This window comes from Macaca fascicularis, chromosome 8, assembly GCF_037993035.2.
Source record: "Macaca fascicularis isolate 582-1 chromosome 8, T2T-MFA8v1.1".
NCBI lineage: Eukaryota > Metazoa > Chordata > Mammalia > Primates > Cercopithecidae > Macaca > Macaca fascicularis.
Genome location: NC_088382.1, coordinates 32187362 through 32208562, shown reverse-complemented (window position 1 = coordinate 32208562; position 21201 = coordinate 32187362). Strand labels below are relative to the sequence as shown.

At 36.4% G+C, this 21201-nt stretch overlaps 1 protein-coding gene across 50 annotated transcripts in view; it reads right to left on the bottom strand.

Annotated features, from left to right (window-relative positions):
* HMBOX1 (homeobox containing 1) overlaps positions 1–21201 on the bottom strand; it is a 164431-nt gene that overhangs the window by 31571 nt on the left and 111659 nt on the right. For 48 of the 50 annotated variants that reach the window (XR_012417171.1, XR_012417177.1, XR_012417173.1 and 45 more), the window contains 2 exons: positions 13429–13539; positions 3590–3743 (listed from right to left, as the gene is read on the bottom strand). Coding sequence is in view for 39 of the 50 variants with exons in the window: in XM_005562957.5 (XP_005563014.1) it covers positions 3590–3743; positions 13429–13539 (265 nt within the window). In the remaining 11 variants the exon portion in view is untranslated. Of the gene's footprint in view, positions 1–3589; positions 3744–12788; positions 12930–13428; positions 13540–21201 lie in introns of those variants that run through there. The other 2 variants (XM_074000620.1, XM_074000619.1) reach the window with 2 other exon arrangements.

The following is a 21201-nucleotide window of genomic DNA, read 5'->3' as shown; positions in this document are numbered from 1 at the left end:
CCTCCCTCTTCCAAGTTGTTTCTCTTTTATTGATAACCATTTATTTTATGGTTTATTCCTCCATTTTAAAATAAGTTATAAGCAAATACATAAATGATAGCTTTGCATTATATACAGTTGATTCTGCCTTGTTTTTAACTTAATGTTGTATCCTGGAGATCACTGTATACAGAGTTTTTTGTTCTTTATCTGCATAGTACTCCATTACATGGGCTTCAACATCCAATATATGGATGTGCTATAATTTCCTGACCTAGTCACTACAAATAGACATTTAGGTCATCTTCTGTATTTTGAAATTAGTAAAAACAGTGCTGTTATCTTTTCATATTTTTTGCCAGTATATCTTTAAGATTCTTTTTTTTTTGTTTGTTTGAGATAGGGTCTTTCTCTGTCACCCAGACTGGAGTGCAGTGGTGTGATCACAGCTCACTGCAGCCTCAAACTCCTGGGCTCAAGCAATCGTCCTGCCTCAGCCTCCCAAATGGCTGGGACTACAGGCATGCCCCACCACACTTTTTTGTATTTTTTGTAGAGATGGGGTCTCACTATGTTGCCTAGGCTGGTCTCAAACTCCTGGCCTCAAGTGGTTCTTCCACCTCAGCCCTCCCAAAGGGTTGGGATTTACAGGTGTGACCCACTGGTCCTAAGATAATTTTCTAGAAGTAGGAAGGTCAAGTCAAAGGGTAAACTCATAGGTAATTTTCCTTGATATTGCCGAATTCCCTTCCATTAAGTTGTTTCATTTTGCATTTCTACAAGTAATGTATGAGAGTATCTGTTTCTCTACAGCCCAATCAATAGAAAATGTTGCCAAACTTTTGGATTTTTGTTAATGTGATAAGAATAGTATCTCAATGTAGTTTTAATTTGAATTTCTCTTGCTATCAATTAGATTGAGCATATTTTCATATGTTCAAGGACCATTTGCATTTTTTTCTCCTATCTTTAGCCCAATAAGGATAGAGTTGTTGGTCTTTTCTCTTTTAAGAACTCTTTATTAGAGATAATAAAAGTTGCAATTTTTTTTCCCAATTTGTCTTTTACTTTGCTCAGCTTTTTCTCCCTCCAAAGTTTTTCTTTTAATTTACGTAATCATATTTATCGATCTTTTCCTTTATTGTTTTTAGATTTTGAGTCACAGTTAGGAAATATTTTTCCCATTTCCAGGATATGAAGGGACCACTCATGTTTTCTTCTATTATTTATATGGATTCATGTTTTCTTCTATTATTTATATGGATTCACTTCTTTGACTCATTTGAAATTTATCTTGATATATGAAGAATGGAATAATTTTTTACTTTTTTAAAATTTCATTTTAATTTTTGAGATAGGATCTTACTGTGTCACCCAGGTTGGGGTACAGTGGTGCAATCATAGCTCACTGTAACCTCAAACTCCTGGGCCCAAGCAGTCCTCTCACATCAGCCTCCTGAGTAGCTGGGAATGTGGGTGTATGCCACCACGCTCAGACATTCTTTGAATTTTTTGTAGAGATGGGGTTTTGCTATGTTGCCCAGGCTGGTCTCGAACCCCTGGCCTCAACTGATCCTTCCGCCTTGGCCTCCCAAAACTGAAATTATAGGTGTGAACCACCATGTCCAGCCTTACTTTTCTCTTATACTAATATCTGAGTAAGGCTTTCTTTGCTGGTTTTACAGTCTATGCATTATGTATTCATTTGTCCATTCAGTCAAGAAAAAATTTTATGTGTCATACTAAGGGCAGGAATTTTGCATTTCATTTTGGAAAACAAAAAGTTACATTTTTACAGAACAAAAATCATACTGTGACCTTCTGTACTATCAAGTATTTTGAAAGGTTTTCTGCACTTTTGCAACTATTGGCATAAACTGCATCCTCTTTCTAGTTGTGCCAGGTAACATAAAATTAAGCCAAAGATAACCAACTCCTGCATTAGATAAAGCCATTTGTTAATTAAAGTTAAAAAGCATAAATTAAGACTAAATAGGAGTCACAGAACAGGGTAAATGCTCAATATCTTTTTAATTAAAATTCAGTGTGATTCTGTGTCTAATTCTTGTCACCTAGGAAAAATAAGAATCCCTAAGTCTCTGAGGTTCAACTCTGAAAGTACATTAGGAATATCACCTATTGATATTACTGTCATCAATTTTTTACTTAATTCTTTCTCATGCTGACATTTTGTGATAAATATATACTGGTATTTTCATGAAAAAAACTAACTGGCTAAGTCACTAGCACAATTAGAACTTAGCACCAGGTAGAAACTAATACCTAAAGGAAAATGTACAATATTGAAAATAATTTAGGTTAGACATTATTTTAATTCTCACCTGCTGTGTGCCAAGTTCTAAAGAAATTTTCAAAAAGAATAAAAATTCCTAGATGAGAAAAATAGAGCAGATTGTAAATGTCAGGTCTCCAGGACAATAATGTCTCATTCTTTCACTTTAATGACTCAAGAATATAAGGATTCATTATTCAATGAATGGCTTCTGCTCTTATCTATAATAAAGAGAGCGAGGAAAGGAATAGATGACAACATCAATGGATAACCTATAATCTCATTTTGGATACTGGATCTCACCTTCACCTTAAGCAAACCTATTAATTTCAACCATATCACATGAACAAAAACATCCGAATTTCGGCATTTTAAATCTCCCTCTCTTTCAGGTAGTGAAGTTCATGAGCTGGGAAATAATCAGAAAGTAGCAGGATGAGAGATGGCAAAAGTCTTAGATGACATACTGGCTATCAAAAAACTTCATTTTAGACAGGAGTTACAGCTGAGAATTTGTGACCTAAACAAAGTTAGTTGGGTGTAAGTCTTCCGACTCTGAGTCCAGTGCTCTGTCCAATATACCAATTCTACTAGTCAGGTCAGATAAGAAAAATGTACAGCTGGAACATTATTACCTAACTGCATATAAACAAAATTCCACTGAAAAAAAATTCTGTAAACATCACTTACAAGTAGATGACTAAAAAAGATAATTCTACTATAGGATCTATGCTAAGTATGCCAAACATTTCAGAATCATAATTAATTTATACCATTTCAGATGGGAAAATTGAAGCTACGGTCAAATTTAGGTTAAAAAAAAAATCACTGAGTACCTACTATGGATCAGGTACTGTAGAATGAGAGGATAAATTACTAAAACAAAGTCAAAAATAAGTATTTTTAACCTTTGGGACAAAGCTTATTTAGACCATACTCCTTATTAAAGAAAGTTAAATCTCAGTAGTCTCCTATACAATTATTCAATATTTTTGATGAAAAGAAGACTTCAGAGAGTTTTCCAAAATATAATACAAAGATGTGAATTCAAAAAATATTTATTCCAACATTTCTTAAATTACTGGGGACACTATTATAAGTAAAATAAATTGACAGATGCTAACTCCAGCTTTATGAATTCTCAATGCTAAGATCACCTTATTTCAATAATACAGCATTTATAATATTCTAATGCACTTTTAGAGATAGAACCAAGATACCCAATTACTTGTTTGAAGTGAAAACTGTCCCAATCTATCCAGAGTTGATGTCTTCCCTAAGTTTGCGAGATTTCTCATAGAAAAAGGAGACACATACCTTTCCATAACAGCCAGGCACTCCTTTCTCCAAGTAAATCGACTCCCTCGTCGTAGTCGGAAAGTACCAGATGTGGCAGAGACTGGGGGAGGCGTTTGTCTCCATTCAGGGTCCTCTATTGGAATGGGGGCTGGTCTCATACTTAGTGTAGCGCCTGAAATAAATAAGACAGTTTTAGCAAATATCTTGCAGTTAATTTAAACCAATACGACATCTACCTCCTATGGGACTAGGGAAGTATGGTCTTTGGCTTAGTGACAACTTAATCAATGTATCTTTCTCTGAAAAATTTCTTTTGAAATTCCTGCTTGATAGTTATACTTTTTGAACAATATACCTCAGATGTTCAGAATCTTTCATTACCATTCAAATAAGTTATGAGGTTAGGAATTTATGCATGTAGGAGATAAACTTAAAATAATCCTAATTCTTGTAAACTCTTTTTTTTTAAAGAGTGAAATACAGCATGAAAGAAAATAAGATGATATTTGATGTGCTTTTTGTCTACTAACTAAATCAGGTCTCTATAGGTCTAGATGCTATACTAGATTCTGCTACCTCTTGAACATAATAAAATTTCAATGAAAAATATCTATAATTGAGACATTTTACTAATTCAGATTACTCTTTTCTCAAATAGCTTGAATTGCCAATGACGCATTCATTATTCATTTACCATTTATCAAATCCTTTTCAAGTGGCTTGCTCCAGGCTAGAAGCTAAGAATACAACCAGGAAAGCAACATTGTCTCTGACCTCCATGAACTTATTTCATAGACTTCCAGTGTAACTTGGTATATGCTTTCATGGAGTTCAGTCCCTGGCTACCCCACTCTTCTTTCACTCCTTACACTGTTAAATTCATCTTCCCAAAACATAATTATGATCATATCAGTCTTCTAATCAAAAATCTTCAACAAGTTCTCTCTGCCTGTAGTTTAATTCAAACTCTTAATACAGGTCTAGAAAGACACATTAGAATCTGTAGTTTATGCAAACATTAATACATATATTAATTTTATGTTAATGAATATTAATAAATATTTCTTTCTAACAGAATTAATACTCTCTTTATTGTACCTTGCAAATAATACTATGGATAGCATTTCTACTTCAAGACTTACAGACCTATTGTAGATCCCTTTCTTAATAGCTACATCTTTAGACGTATTCTCTTACACAGATGTCCAAAATATTAATCAATACTGATTTTGCTTTTCAAACCTACTGTCCTGCAGTCTTTCCCATCTCAGTAAATAGATACCCACTCTTCAAACTGCTCAGCTCAAAATTCTCAAATTAATCTTTCACTTCTCTAATTCTCCCACCTACCACATAACTAATTCATAGGCAAGTTCATTTTATCAAAATATTTCCAGTATCAGACCAATTTTTATTTCTTGCACTGCTACTACTTTTAGAACACGTCAGCATCATCTCTCACAATCATGGTTTCCTGGGACAAGTTTCAAAGATGGCTCTTCACAGTAAGTCATACCTCTGGCTAATCATGCCCTTGAATCTGGGTCAGTCCTGTGACAGGTTGTTGAGCAAGAAAACCTAAACAATTCAAGGCTACGTTATAAGATGCTTTGAAATTTCTGCCTAGGTCTCCTAAAATGCTGGCTCTGGGGGAAACCAGAGTGGCCATATAAGAAGTCTGACTAACCTGAGACTATGATGTTGTAAGGAGGCCCAGGATAGCCACGTGGAGAGGCCACATGGAGTGAAAGATGCTCTGACAGTCCCCAGGGGCTTGTGCCAACTCCACCCAGGTGCCAGCATTTGAGAGAAAAAGCCATCTTGGACACTGCAGCCACAGCAAACGCCACATGGAGAAGTGCAGAAACCAGGTGACAGACAGAAACAAGGCCTCAGACATTCAGTCCCGGCACATGAAAGTAGACGTCAACCTCCAACGTCCCTAAGGATCCCTGCCTCCTGGTCTGCACACCTCTGTGTAGTCCCTTCCCACATTGCACCATGATTAGGCTGTGTGACCAACAGCATGTGGCAGTGATGGTATGTCACTTCCAGGATCAGAATACAGAAGACACTGTGGCATCTGTCTTGGATGCTTTCTCTCTTATTCACTCAAGGGAAAACTACCTGCCATGTGTGAGGACACTCAGGCAGTGGACGGTGAGGCCCATGTTGTGAGGAACTGATGTCTCTGACAAACAAGCAGTGAGGACCTAGGACCTGTCCACGTCCACATGAGTGAACTTCCAAGTGGACCATCCAGTCTCAGTGACTGCAGCCCAGGCTGACAGCTGGACGGCAACCTCTACAGAACTCTGAGCCAGAAACAACCAGTTAAGCCACTCCTGGATTCCTGATCTACGAAAACTATGAGATAATAAATGCTGATTGTGTTATGCTACTAAATTGTGGGTAATTTATTGTATAAGAATAGATAACTAATAAAAATTATCACAATCATTCCCAGTTGTTTATTTCCCTTTATCCCCCAATACACTATTATTAATTATTCAAATGTATAAATTTGGCAGCAAAAAATTTCCCTTTAATATAGAGGCTTCACTACTTACAAGAATGAGCATCTTTGCCTGTTTATTGACCATTTATATCTTTTCTTGTGAAGTCCTATCTGTTGTTCCTTTTATAGGGGGTTATTCATTTGTTTTTTATAGTGTGCTTTGTGATCTTAATTGTAATATAGTCAAATTTGTCAGTCTTTTGTATTATGGCCAATGGGTGTGAATATCACTCAGGGTATTTTTATATCTTTCATTTTGTGTTTCAGCCCTTAGTATGTATGTGATTTCCTATAGCATGTGATGGAAAGTAAATATTTAACTACTTAACATTTCTGCTCAAACAAGTAAGCTTGTCATCATATAATGCTTTAGAGATTTACAGCCCACCCTGAAACAGAGTTGGCAAATTATACCCGCTGCCTATTTTTGTAAATAAAGTTTTACTGCAGCATGCTTATGCTCATTCATTTACAGATTGTCTATAGCTATGAATGCACTGGAGCAGAAGAGCTGAGTAGCTGTGATAGAGATCATATAACCTGCAAAACCTAAAATATTCACTGTCTGGCCCTTTATATGAAGAGTTTGCTGACCCCTGGTTTAAAAACATTTCTGCTCTACCCAACATGAAACTCTAAACCGAAACTCTTCTTTAAACAATTTAAAAGGGTTTCACTCTGCCAAAATAAACTGAGAATTTAGTCTGGGCCTAATTGAAAGTTAACTAAGTTTAGACATAAGCAGGAATTTGGGGGCTGGAGGGTTTCACAGTCTTTAGTACTTTTCTGAAAACAAGCAGGGATTACAGCACAGCAAGAGCTCTGGAATCTACCTAATTAAAATTATATAAATTTTATTCTACAGCAAGGGTGAAAAGGACTAAAACACAGCCAACCGGTTATCATGGCTGATCAAGATAGAGGTAGAAATAGACTCAGTAAGGGAATACAACCTCTTGTCTAGGGGCTGACCCTGGTAAAGAAAGAAAGAGTTTCAGGATGAAGGGTGGGCAATAGGTCAGTGAATTCCAGGTAGTAGGCCACATCCATAATTGCGGCACGCTCCTCAGTAAGCAGAGTGATAAATGTGTACAAATAGAACGGAGAACAGAAAGAATCTTAACCAAGAGGTTGAAGGAAATAAGCCAACTAATAATAATGGTTCTTTCTTGGTATTGGGGTTTATTGTTAATATTATGCTTCTTTATAATATTCTGTATTGTCAAGAGCGTCTCAAGAACTGAAAGAAATTCAGATGAAATAAAACTGGGCAGGAAGGAAAAGGAAAAGGGGAGAGGAAAAAAGGGAAAAAAGGAGAAAAAGAAGATAGAAAAGTAAGTAGTGGCCTGGTTATTTTGAAAGAAATCAAGGCTGGGTACGGTGGCTCATGCCTGTAATCCCAGCACTTTGGGAGGTTGAGGCAGGTGGATCACCTGAGGTCAGGAATTCAAGACCAGCCTGACCAACATGGTGAAACCCCGTCTGTACTAAAAATAGAAAAATTAGCCAGGTGTGGTGGCGTACACCAGATACTCAGGAGGCTGAGGCAGGAGAATCACTTGAACCCGGGAGACAGAGGTTGCAGTGAGCCAAGATCGTGCCACTGCACTCCAGCCTGGGTGACTGAGCGATACTCTGTCTCTGGGGGAAAAAGAATGAAATCAAGACAGTTTACACACAGAAGGTGAAAAATGAATAATCTTAAATTCATCAAAATGCTTAATTTAAAACATACTATTACATTACTTTTCAGATTTTTTTCTGGCTCCTTTTTCTTTTTCAATGTAGCGGTAGTTAAAAACAGCACAAAAAAGTACTCTGGAAACACTCTATTGATGAACAGATTTGTTCTGGAAACCTTAGTTCATCTTGTTTTGGTTGAAATGGATGAAAAGCAATGAAAAAATCCAAGAATGAGTTCAAAACTACGGACTCTAACAGAAAAACAAAAAGATACTAGAATGCAGGAACAATGTATATAAGCCTTTAAACTCCTCTGAAGTAAAATACAGGAGTTCTGGGTTAGCTAAGGTCCTAACAGGAAAAGTGTATTGTCTATTTCCTTACAGAAATGTTTTTTCCCCTCATCTAAGTTTTCATTAAAACAAAACTTTGCACCTTCACCTAGCAAATCTAAACCCATGAGGAAAACAAAAACAAAAACAAAAACAAAAAACCTCTTTTCATAATTTGTTAAGAGACTTAAAAATTTTGTTAAGTGTTCTCTTTAAATATATGATAGATAATGTTCTTGCTGATCAGGGTTAGCTCTGGGTGAGGGACTATAAGCACATCATTACTATGCCATCCATAGGAACTAGCCTCTCCAAAATTTCACATCTCCCCCCATGTCACACACATGTTTCTCTGAGATCTAACACTCTGAAAGTGAAGGACTGGACATTTCTTCTGATGACATTTATCTCATGTATTTGCTGCATAACCTTCTTGGCAAATTTTATTTAATTGTTTAGAAACATGCAGAATATGCGCCACATGCCAAGAGGAACTCAGCAAACCCTGTCTGCTATAGTAATGTTTAAATTAGACAAGGGAAAAAGACTGTGAACTTAATTTGATCAAATAAAGGGATTTTTGATGTCAACCATGCTGAATTTAGCACTCACTTTAAAAAAAAAAATAGGTATTTTATTGTAAGTGTTTTCACAAGAAACAAGATAAAATCTATCTGATTCGTTTACATCAGCCTATTTTATTAATATGCCTTGGCAGGCTTTCAGTTATGCTGGTAAATTCTGATAATGAGTCTGTTATCAGAGAACTACACTATATCAACTGGGTTATCAGTAAAATTAACCTAAATATCCATTCTATTATTTTTCTTGCTGAGTCCACTTAAAGAGAAACTTACAAAAAACCAAAAGCCATATCCAACTGGATCCAGACTGAAGAGGTTGAAAAAAAGAACTTCCACTGGGTGCGGTGGCTCACGCCTATAATCCCAGCACTTTGGGAAGTCCAGGTGGGTGGATCACAAGGTCAGGAGTTCAAGACCAGCCTGGCCGACATGGTGAAACCCCATCTCCACTAAAAACACAAAAATGATCTGGGCGTGGTGGTGTGTGCCTGTAATCCCAGCTACTCCTGAGGCTGAAGCAGGAGAATTGCTTGAACACGAAAGGCAGAGGTTTCAGTGAGCTGAGATTGCGCTACTGCACTCCAGCCTGGCGGCAGAGCAAGACTGTCTAAACAACAACAACAAAACAAGAACTTCACTCAAAGTATACAAAGAGAAATGCTCTAACGCACGGGAACAGAGTCATAGAACATAGAAACATTTTTGTTTTCTAAATGCTTAAATTTACAGAAGAAAAAAGAAAAAGTAGTTTTTCATTTTGTGACTTTTCTTAATTTTGCATTTTCTTCTCAGAATATATGTAAAGGGATCACATTATTTACACTTACCCTAATGAGCTATCTTTCCTAGACAGACAAAAAATTATGAAATAAAAGAATTACTTGATAAAAATCACAGACAACTTATTTTCTACTTGCTTCTCAAAAGCAGGTCTGGACTATATAAACCTAAGTTTTTCCTCCCCTCCCCTCCCCTCCCTTCTCTTCTCTTTCTCTCTCTCTCTCTCTCTCTCTCTCTCTCTCTCTCTCTCTCTCTCTTTCTCTTACAAGGCAGATTGATTTCTTTTGGTCTCTCCCTCCTTCCTATTACACTTTATTTTTCAAATATGCAATACAAGTACATAATACAAAATTTAGAAAGACACGTTAGGCTGTGTAGTTAACACCTTACCCCTGTACTCCCAGTCACTCAGTTCCCCTCCACAGAGCTATTCTTCCCAGTTCCTAACACAGCTTTTCAGAGATCTTCAATGCTTAGGTAAGTATATACATGTGTATGTGTGTGTGTGTTACCCTACATAAATATGCCCTTGATACTGTTATGTACCTTTTTTTACTTATGAATTCCATATCACCTCATATAAATTTAATTCATATAAAGCTGCCTTCAAAAAGTAGTTACATAGCTCCATAAGATTCCATTGTTCAGATGTGCCATTAATTTATTTATGTTCTCAATTGAGGGACATTTGGGTGGATTCTAATCAGGTCTGAAATGACTTGCAACAAAGGATCTGCTGTCCTATAAGCTAACATAATTTTAGTTCATCTTAACCAAACGTAATAGTAGCTCCAAATTCTTTAGCTAAAATCAAAGGTTATTTTACAGTCAACAAAACAAAATCATTTTTATCAAGAAAGAATTCTATGCCATATTTGCCTTTATAATAAAGGTGAAAATACAAAGAAAAAGATAAACAAATTTCAACTGCTAATACCCAATTGCTGTTAATGCAACAACAACTACCAACTGGCAATTATGAACTTACCCTCTTATCTCTGGCTGCCTTTAAATTATGTCCCACAGAAAAACTTGACAAGAAAACCAGTAGTTAGGATTTGGTTTTTAAACAAAAAATAGAAAGTATTTCTTTTAAAAAGGTGACAATAATGCAACCTCACCAAAAACCAAATGCAGATAATTAAATGAACGTCTTAAAAGGAGGCACTATGTCCTTAAAGAAATCAGCTCCTAATGATCAGATAGAAGAATGCTGTTAGTTTCAATTCCCTAGTTCTACCTTCCTCTAATTTCCCGATAATGAGTGGGCCCAGCTCTAGTTTCAAGATAAACTAAAATAGGAAATAAGACTTTTAAAAGCTAAAATAAATAACAATAAAAAAATAAATAAAACCAGTTTTGGAAGAACACTATCAGCCCAGTGCTAAAGCTGGACTCCTGTAGTTAGTATCCAACAACTGGCTATCAGATCAGCTGCAACAATGCCACCGTGGCCCTGGAGCTGCACCTTAGTCCTCCCTCCTGTTTCTAGTTCAGAGCCGGACTAGAGCCCAACCCCGAAACTCCAGTGAGGGAATTTGGCCTTACCAGTTGATGACCCCATTTTGCAATCCCCATTAGAATAACAGATTCAATCAAGAAGCATCAATGAATGCTAAGGCCATTGGTGAAAGCTGCTGCAGGAAAGGATATTTATCCAGGGGCAAAATGTCACCCTAAAGATTATTCACAAACTGCAAAGAAAAGATCTGGTGGTTACCATTTTAACAAAACCATCAAACTTGGCATATGAATAGTGCTACAACCTTCTAATGCTGACAGGCCTTTTAATATGTGGCAATATTAGGTAAACACTACCTACAAAGTATTTTTCCCCAGTGTTTCATTGCAAAAATTTTCAAACACACAGTAGTGAAATAATTTTTTAAGTGAAAACCATACTCATACCACATATTTTACTTTATCACATACCTATCCATTTCCCTAAATATAAATCCATTTTATTTTCTGATGCATTTCAAAATAAATTGCTGCCATTAGTACGTGCCTCCCTAAATAATCTATGAAGTAATCTTGCCTAAAATATTCAACATGAATCCTAACTTCAGATTTTAATTCTAACTTCCAGTTTACAGAAATATAGAAGATAAAGAAATGAGATATTTGATAATAAAAGTAAACAGAAAAATCCAGCATGTGGGACATTCTGTCAAATTACATGGCTTAAGAAGTTCATGTCATTAAAAAAAAAAAAGTTTGGGTTACTAGATTTAAGAGACATCCTAATTTTCCAACCTAAAAGAGATACTAAAAAAAGAGCTACAAAAGACATTCTTCTAATGGCTAGAGAAATGTGACTCAGACTGGATATAAAATAATATGAAATTATTATTAATTTTCATAGCTATAATAATGAGGACTGTGGTAATACAGATTATCTTTATTCTTAGGAGATGAATGCTGAATACACACATACATAAATCTTAATTTATTTCTTTTATAGGAATAAAGCAAATGTAAAATGTTAATAATTTTTTATATATATATATATATATATATATATATATATTTTTTTTTTTTTTTTTTTTTTTTTTGAGACAGGGTCTCCCTTTGTCACCCAGGCTGGAGTGCAGTGGCACCATCTCCGCTCACTGCAACCTCTGCCTCCCGAGTTCAAGCAATTTCCCTGCCTCAGCCTCCCAAGTAGCTGGGACTACAGGCATACGCCACCACACCTGGCTAATTTTTGTATTTTTAGTAGAGACAGGGTTTCACGATGTTGGCCAGGCTGGTCTTGAACTCCTGGCCTCAAGTGATCTGCCCACCTGCCTGCTTCAGCCTCCCAAAGTGTTGGGATTACAGGCATGAGCTACCACACCTGGCCAAATGGTAATTATTATATCTATCTATTAATTACTATATCTAAGAAAGAGTAAACAGGTGTCTACTGTGTTAGTCTTTTGAATTTTCTGTACATCTGAAACATTTCAAAATAAAAATTGGGGGTTAGAACAGATTTTTAATATTATTGTAGAGGTTGATATGGTCTCTTGTGTTTCACCCTGCCTGGACCATTCGGATTGAGAAACTGACCTTTGGGGAAAAAAATCTTATCACATACTTAAATACAAAAATACATGTCTATGACATTCTTTATTTCTACCTCAGAGCCAATGCTATTATTATGCACTATTTTGACTAGTGATTCAGTCTGTGTGCAAAGGCTTTAAGGCTGCAGCATTACAGAATATACAACCCAATCATAAATTTACACATGAGGGCAGGCTCACTGCCACTTGCCTGCGTAAAGTATAGATTGAGATAGTCCCATAACTTCAGATTTTACTTTATAAAATCACCTGTTAAAAGTATCTTGAATAGATCTTGCCTACTTCTTCCAACTCTAGACATACATTTTTTTTGTCATCTTAGTTTTCTTAAGATTTCATTCTGCTTTCCAATCTACTGCTGCTCCTGGGAGTCATCAGGGCAGCTGCATCCTAAAGTCCAAAGACACATCCATTACCCAGGTCATTAGAATTAGAAAAAAAGAAATCATTAGCAGAGATCATTGGATATGGTACAGCATGAATTAAATAAAAATATTAAATTTACATTACTAATTCAAACAAGATTTGCCAAAAAAAAAAAAAAAAAAAAGATACGGAATCTTACATAGTTATGTAGTTGAAGAAAACAAAATCAGCCACTGAACATTCATGGCATTCTTTCAAACTATGGCTAGAAATATCATATAACCTTAAAGCAAAGAGGTGTCTTAGGGGAAGAAATGAATACAACTAGATAATATTAGACAATAAAATAAAATTTATTACAATCAGGGTTTAGCTATTGCCGTTAAGAGTGTTTTTCTGCATAAAGCAACCATAGTAAAGTATGAAACTATCTTACTGAACAAGTTAGCACATGGAGTCATTAAAGTAATTCATTATATCTGTCTTTTTTCAGATGCAATAAATAAAAGAAAATGCTATTTACCAGGGTTTGTCTTCTCAAGTTGATACCATCGGTAAAATGCTCTTTTCTTCTGTTCACTCAGATCTGATCCCTGCTGCAACAGCCAATGAGAGATCCGGCTCTGACTGATACCTATGTAGAAACAGAAATAAGTTTTGGGGGGCACAGAAATTACAGTGAAATTAATAAAGGTTCCTTTGGTTCTAGGTTACTGGGTGCTTTATTCTCTGTGTCCAGTCCATAAGGAAGTTGCAACCTGAGCAAACTATTATTGGATTTTGTAATAAGACTGTAAAGACTGAGCTGGCTAGGATATACTCAGAAATTATCTCTTAGACGTCAAGGCAGTTTATTAATTAAGACCCGACAATGGCCTCTAAAATTAATCTCCAAAAAAGGTCCATGAATCTGAGATAAAGATTCCTAAAGTAAGAGTTATTTGTCAGAGTTTATTATATTTGTGCTCCTTCAATTACCACTGCTCTCCATTCCACCCCTAATTTAGAATAATAAAACTTTTAACAGATATTGAGCAAAAAAGTCAAGTCAGCAAGTTTTGTTACTCATTACAGATATTGACCAAAAGATTTAGGGGCTAGGAAACAAAAGGTCATTGAAAATACTGTCTTAGTAAGGTTTTTTTTTTTGGCTTATTTGTTAATTCATTTAGCCATTTTTAGAGTCATTACCATTAGTACAGAGAAGAATTAGCAGACTTTTAGAGTTATGTATGCTACAATATGACCTCTTAAGAAATCTCAACAGCTAAAGACATTTTTCCAACACATGCTTTCCACAAAACTGAACAGAATATAAAGCAGTAGTTTTCTGCTATCTCCAAGAAGCTCTTGACAGCAATTACTTAGAAATGTAAAGAATCTCTACATCTGAAAGTAAAAAAGCATGCCTAAACCTTACTAGTATGAGAATCACATGTTCATTTGATCATTCATAGCTATTCCAAAAAGTGAGTAATTCAGTACAAACTGGCAAAAGCAAGTAACAATGGGAAAGACAAAACTGTCTTGTAAGTTCACAGGCACTTTCCAAAAGACCATTCAGCTACCAGAGAAGGTTACCAATACCTAAAACCTCCCAAGGAATTACTGAGGGTAACCTAATATTACTAAATACCACCTGTGTTGATACCTGTTTAAAGCTATACTGCCCAACAGGAAGAGCAGCTATCATGAAGCAATCATACCCTCTAACATCAGAAAAAGCAGGAGGTCCCGAGGATCACATTTAACTCATTAAAAGCAAGCCCCTAGAGTTTCACACACTTAAAAACCTATGTCAAAAGAAAATTTGAGGAAATGGGAGAGGGGAGTGTTAAAAGAAAGACTGTGAAGCAAAGTTCTCCAACTGGAAACATCTTTTGTTTTTCTTTTTCTTTTTTGAGACAGGTTCTCCCTCTGTCTCCCAGGCTGGAGTGCAGTGGCGCAATCATGGCTCACCACACCCCCTCACCTCGGCTTTCCAAAGTGCTAGGATTAAGGGCATGAGCCACTGTACCAGGCCCCACCACATCCAGCTAATTTCTTATTTTTTCTGTAGAGACGGGGTCTCACAATGTTGCCCAGCCTGCTCTCGAACCCCTGGGCTCAAGTGGTCCTCCTGCCTTGGCCTCCCAAAGTGCTGGGATTATAGGCACAAGCCACCATGCCCCTCCTGGAAAAATCTTTCAATTTCAAAAGGCAAAATTCAAACAGCTTTCCAAAACCTAAGTGATTATATTCTCAAATAATTCACACAGCAGTTTTCCAGTGGACTAAAGATTTATGTGATGGGCGCACTGTATGCCTTTTCTAAGAAAATGCAAATTATTTTGGATAATTAATTCGGCTTTCACCAAAAGTCTAGTTTCAGACATTATGGTTATCTTTTAACACTACTTTTTTTTTTTTTTTCTTTTAAACAGAGTTTCACTCTGTTGACCAGGCTGGAGTGCAGTGGTATGATCTCGGTTCACTGCAACCTCCACCTCCTAGGTTCAAGCAATTCTCCTGCCTCAGCCTCTTGAGTAGCTGAGACTTCAGGCATGTGCCACCATGCCCAGATAATTTTTGTATTTTTAGTAAAGATGGGGTTTCACTGTGTTGGCCAGGCTGGTCTTGAACTCCTGACCTCAGGTGATCCGCCCACCTCAGCCTCTCAAAGTGCCCAGATTATGGGCATGAGTCACCGCACCCAGCCTATACTGCTTTTTTAAAGGGTGAAGAAAACAACCATCATGAAATCAACATTGATTTTCATGTTAGCAAAATAAAATTATTTTACATGAATTTTTCATGTTGCTATCATACTACTCAAAACAGAAAACTTCAGAAAAATTGGTTAGGAAAAAATATATTATCAGCTCTGTTAATTGGTTCCAATATGAAATCTTCCTTAGTCAGATCATACATAGAACAAGCCTCAGAACTCGCTAGTCAACAGTGCTGTCCAGGTTCTGACTTTGCTATAGTGAGAGAAGAGGACAAAATCTCATCAAACAGACGTTAGTTAAGTTAGAGTATATTATATAACAAAACACTTGAAGGTTTTAAAATTAATGCTTTTAAAAAGCCATAAAAACCCCAGAAAACTACAACAAAAAAGCAGAACCAAACAAACAAAAAGCCATCAATACCAAGTGTTGGCAAGGTTATAGAGCATGTAAGATTCTCACACTGCTGATGGAAGGGTAAAATGGCAGTGCCACTTTGGGAAATAGTTGGATGATAACTGCTAGAGCTGAACGTATACATACTCTATGACCTAGCAATTTTTTTCCTAGGCATATATCCCACAGAAATGTGCACCTGCTCAATAGAAGTATGTTCAGAAGAGACAAGAAGGCTCTTATAAACATTTCCATAATAGACCCCAATGTGAAACAACTAAATGCCCATCAAGAATAGAATGCATCAGCCAGGCGCAGTGGCTCACACCTGTAATCCCAGCACTTTGGGAGGCAGAGGCGGGTGGATTGTCTGAGGTCAGGAGTTCGAGAACAGCCTGACCAATATGGTGAAACGCCATCTCTACTAAAAATACAAAAATTAGCCAGGCATGGTGGTGTGTGCCTGTAGTCCCAGCTACTCGGGAGGTTAAGGCAGAACTGCTTGAACCCAGGAGGTGGAGGTTGTCGTGAGCCAAGATTGTGCCACTGCCCTCCAGCCTGGGTGACAGAATGCCACTCCGTCTCAAAAAAAAAAAAAAAAGAATGCATCAACTGTGATAGCTACACATTCTATTACAGGCTACTATACTAAATAGAAAAAGATAAACTACCGCTATATGAAACCACATGGATAAACATCACAAAAACAATGTTAACTGAAAAATCTTATAACACAGACACACATACACAAAAGCCATACATAACTATATATGATTCATTTTATATAAAGTTATAAAACAGACACGACTAATCTATAGGGATGGAAATCAGAATAGTAGTTACACACATGGGAGGGAGAAGGTTTCTGCCTGGGAGTTAGAATGAGGAAGGTTTATGTGGTGACCAGCATTTCTCTTTATCTCGATCTGGAGGGTGGTTATATGGGTGTCCTCACTTGACTTTTATGTGTCCATTAAGTCGGACAGTTTTCTGTGTATATATTTAAATTTTAAAGTCTCCCCAAAAATGTTTTTAAAATTCTATGTAGTTTCAAAAAAATGAAGTAAATGGATATGTATCAATATGGAAAGATGCCCACGAAATAAATGAAAAGGTATATATTTTTATGAATATACAATTTTACATATTCTAAATTCTGTCTGTATAGTAACAAAAGCTAATATATAACTAAAGATATACAATATGAATTTAAAGTGGCAGATTCTTCCTACATTTCTATCTCTATATTGTTTTCTTAATCTTTCTATAAATTCGCATTAATTATTTTTGGCTTTTCACCCTAAATACTACATACAGAACTTTATTGGTTATTTTAACAACCAAATAGTTGCAAAGAATTTCTGTCCTCCCCCTCCAATTCTACTTTCTGAAGTAAGCAAGGTTAGCTATTTACACATATGTTGTTCCACAATTTTCTCTATATGTAATTACTACTTTAATAAAACAAAGGGAGAAGAGAAATATAGAATATTCTCCTGTCTTTTGTGTGAGGAAGAAATAAACAAGAATTTCTTCCCTCTAAATTTAATCTCAGTATTCACATAATAAACGTAGAAAAGTAAAGCAGGTAGTTTTTCCAAAAGAAGCACTGTAAAAAAAAAAATAAAAGCATAAAAGGACACATTTTACAGTGATTTTTCTTAGCAGCCTGTTAACAGATGGGTAAGGCTCCACGATCTCATGCTTCGAGCTGCTTTGGTCCTTCAGCTGAGCACAGTCTCATAAGCCCTGGCAGTCTCTTGATACTATCAGCTTTGATACTTTTCCTCAGGAGAAAATTTCCCTAACTTTCCACCTACTTCCCACTGCAGAAGAAAATGTCATTGCCCACAAGTTTTAGTTCCTCAAAACCTCATCTTGTCTACTTCTGACAGGGCAGAGGAAAAGAAAACATTTACATATAACCTTCACACATTGAGAGACTAAAACTAAGCCCTGATTAATTTCTTTCCAATAAGAAAGTTATCACATGGTATTCAAAGGAAGAAAAGCCTTTCCAGCCTCATTCACATTATTCTCTGAGCAGCTGCATCAGGCTATGTGTTCCTCAAACACCACACTCCCTTCCACTAGAGGGCTCTCCACCATAATCCATTCTTGTCAGAATCTCCAGTATCACTAATTTATGTTTAATTTTCCTTCCACTTCCTGTGGAGTGACACTACTGACTACTCCCATCATCTTCCTCCTTGGAATGCTGGATACAATTTCAACACCACATCTTTTCAGTTGACTTCAGGGCTGCTTTGCTAGCTTCTTACGTGTTAGTGGCCCTCAGGATTCCTTTGGTCATCTCAGTTACCAACAACATTGATTTAAAATGTGATCTAAATGCCAATGACCTCCAGGGTATCAGACCATTCTTTCAAACCATCTGCTAGATAGCGTCCATGAGATTTTCCCACAGGTCCTCAACATAGTCAACTTAACTCACTATCATCCTTAAATCTGTTCTTCCCGTGTTCTCCATCTCAATTTTACTGTTCACTCTACTTTCCCCCCACACTCTTACATATTTACTAAATACAATCACTTTCTCTTCCTAAAATTCTTTTCATGTTCTCTCCAATCCTCATTCCAGAAGTTTGGAATCTCAGTCTCTTTTGCCTGGACAATTGTAGTAACTATAAGAAAAAGAACAAACCATTTAAGATCTACAAAGTACAAAATTCTCATGATAAGTTCCTTCTTAATTAGAAGACCATTTCACAATTGAAAAATTGAAATTTCCTTCTTCAAGCAATCTTCTACCTCAGAACTGCTATCATCTCTATAATTCGCCTTCCACAGTGCAAGCAGAGTTATGTTTAAATTTCAGTTAAAGCACATACACGCATTCTCTACAAAAATTCAAATAATTCATAAATGTGTGCAGAAAAAAAAAAAAGCTGTTGCTCCATTCCCATCCCTTATTTCCTATCCTAAAGGTATCCTTATTTGGTGTGAATCCATCCAGACTTTCCCCATGCATTTAATACAGAAAAATACGCAAATATATATATAGATATATATATACACACACCCAGTTTTTTTAAAAAACATACACTTGGGGTTATTCTACATATAATAAGTAACTTACTTTTGTCTAATATCTTAGAATGTTCTCATGTAGTACATTATAAATCTTCATTCTAGTGGTTACAAGGTATTCTATACCATAATTTAATAAAACATGAATCTATTATTGGATACTGCAGTTGTTGTTAATGTTTCACTATTATAAATTATGACACAATGACACTCTATGTATATCCTTCTGCAGACAGATAAATATTTCTCTAGGGCTAACTCACAGGAATGAAATTTTTGATTCATAGTTTGTGAAGAGCATTTATGTTTGTGACAAATGTCACCTAACTGTCCCCTAAAGAAGACTGTACTCTCACTCCTCTCCTACTTAGATTAAAAAAGGAAAAAAAAAAGACTGTACTTAATTTTATATTCTAACCATAGTGATAAGCATGTTTCCCTACATTCTCACCATTACTGAATATTATAAAACTGTTTTGAAAGTCTGACTTTCTTTTTGTAAGCATAATACATATCCATTATTTTAAAAATCCTAAGCAATTCAGATGAAAGGAAAAATTAAGAGAAAAGCAAATTTTAAAAACCACACACCTGAATTCTCGCCCCTTAGAAATAAATACACTAATTCCAAGATCACTCCAAGCATATATAGACATAGGACAGGTAGAAGTAATAACTGAAATGAGACCATACTACAGACAGAATTTTAAAATGTATAAAAAATTAGTTTTATTTTAACACAGGATTTTTTTTAACTGGAGTGAAAACAAAAGATCTGAAGTTTTGTAAATGTTTCCATAAAAGAAATGAGGTTCCTGAAAGAGTCCACTAAAGCAAGGCAAAAGCATTATATAAAAACACTGTATCATTGGGATGCATTTTTTTTTTTAAAACTTACGGGCACTATTTAATGGTTCCAAGCTTTAAAAGCTAAGGAAATTAGCAGACTGTGGTAGCTAACCTCCAAAGGGACCTCCAACCTCCAAATGATCCTTCTGGTCTTACTACCTTTGTGTAATTCCCTCCAACACTGCATCAGAGTTGCTCTGTGCAACCAACAAATGTGGCACAAATGATGGTCTGTGACATCTGAAGCTAGGTCATGAAAGATACTACATCTTCTGCCTTCTCTCCTTCTCTCTTTCCCTCTCTCCCTGTCTCCCACTGCCCCACCCTCAGATAGCTGGTTGTGGGAGAAGCTAGCCATGTTATGAGAACACTCAAGCAGCCCTATGAAGAGGTCCATGTGACAGAGAACTGAGGCATTCTGCTAACAGCCAATGCAAGTGAGTCATCTTGGAAGAGGGTCTTCTAATCTCATTTAAGCCTCCAGATGACTGCAACCTCAAGAGACCCCCTGAACCAAAACAACCTATCCAAGCTGCTCCTGAATTCCTGGCCAATACAAACTGAGTGAGATAATAAAGGTTTATTTATTACAAGATGCTAAGTTCTTAATGTAGCAACAGATAACTAACACACATCCTTACACTCTAGTTCCCCCATCTCCATATCCCAGCCTTTGCACCCATCTCCTCATATTTAGAACATATGTTTAGATGGTCAACATTTACATTCTGTTTTGAATTCATAGTTGCCACAGCTGTACACTCACGGTTATAGATTTTAAAAGATTTAGGATTTACCATAGAGTTTCTTAGTTTTTCCATTCCTCAACTCCATTTTTGTTTTGTTTTGAGTTATATTTTACAAACAGTAAAATTTTAAGTATATAGTTCAATGAGTTTTGATAAATGTACAGATGCATGTGATAAATGTACATGATGCATGCTCAAATCAATTTATAGATTATTTCTATGCCCCTTGAAAAGTCCCTCTTGTTCCCTTTCCAGTCAATACCTAAATGCCTTGTTTTGTTTGAGATGGAATCTTGCTCTGTTACTCAGGCTGGAGCGCAGTGGCATGATCTCGGCTCACTGCAACCTCTGCCTCCCAGGCACAAGTAATTCTCCTGCCTCAGTCTCCTGAGTAGCTAGGATTATAGGTGCCCACCACCACGCCTGGCCAATTTTTGTATTTTTAGTAGAGACAGGGTTTTGCTATGTTGGCCAGGCTGGTCTTGAACTCTTGACTCTAGGTGAGCCACCTGCCTTGGCCTCCCAAAGTGCTGGGATTAC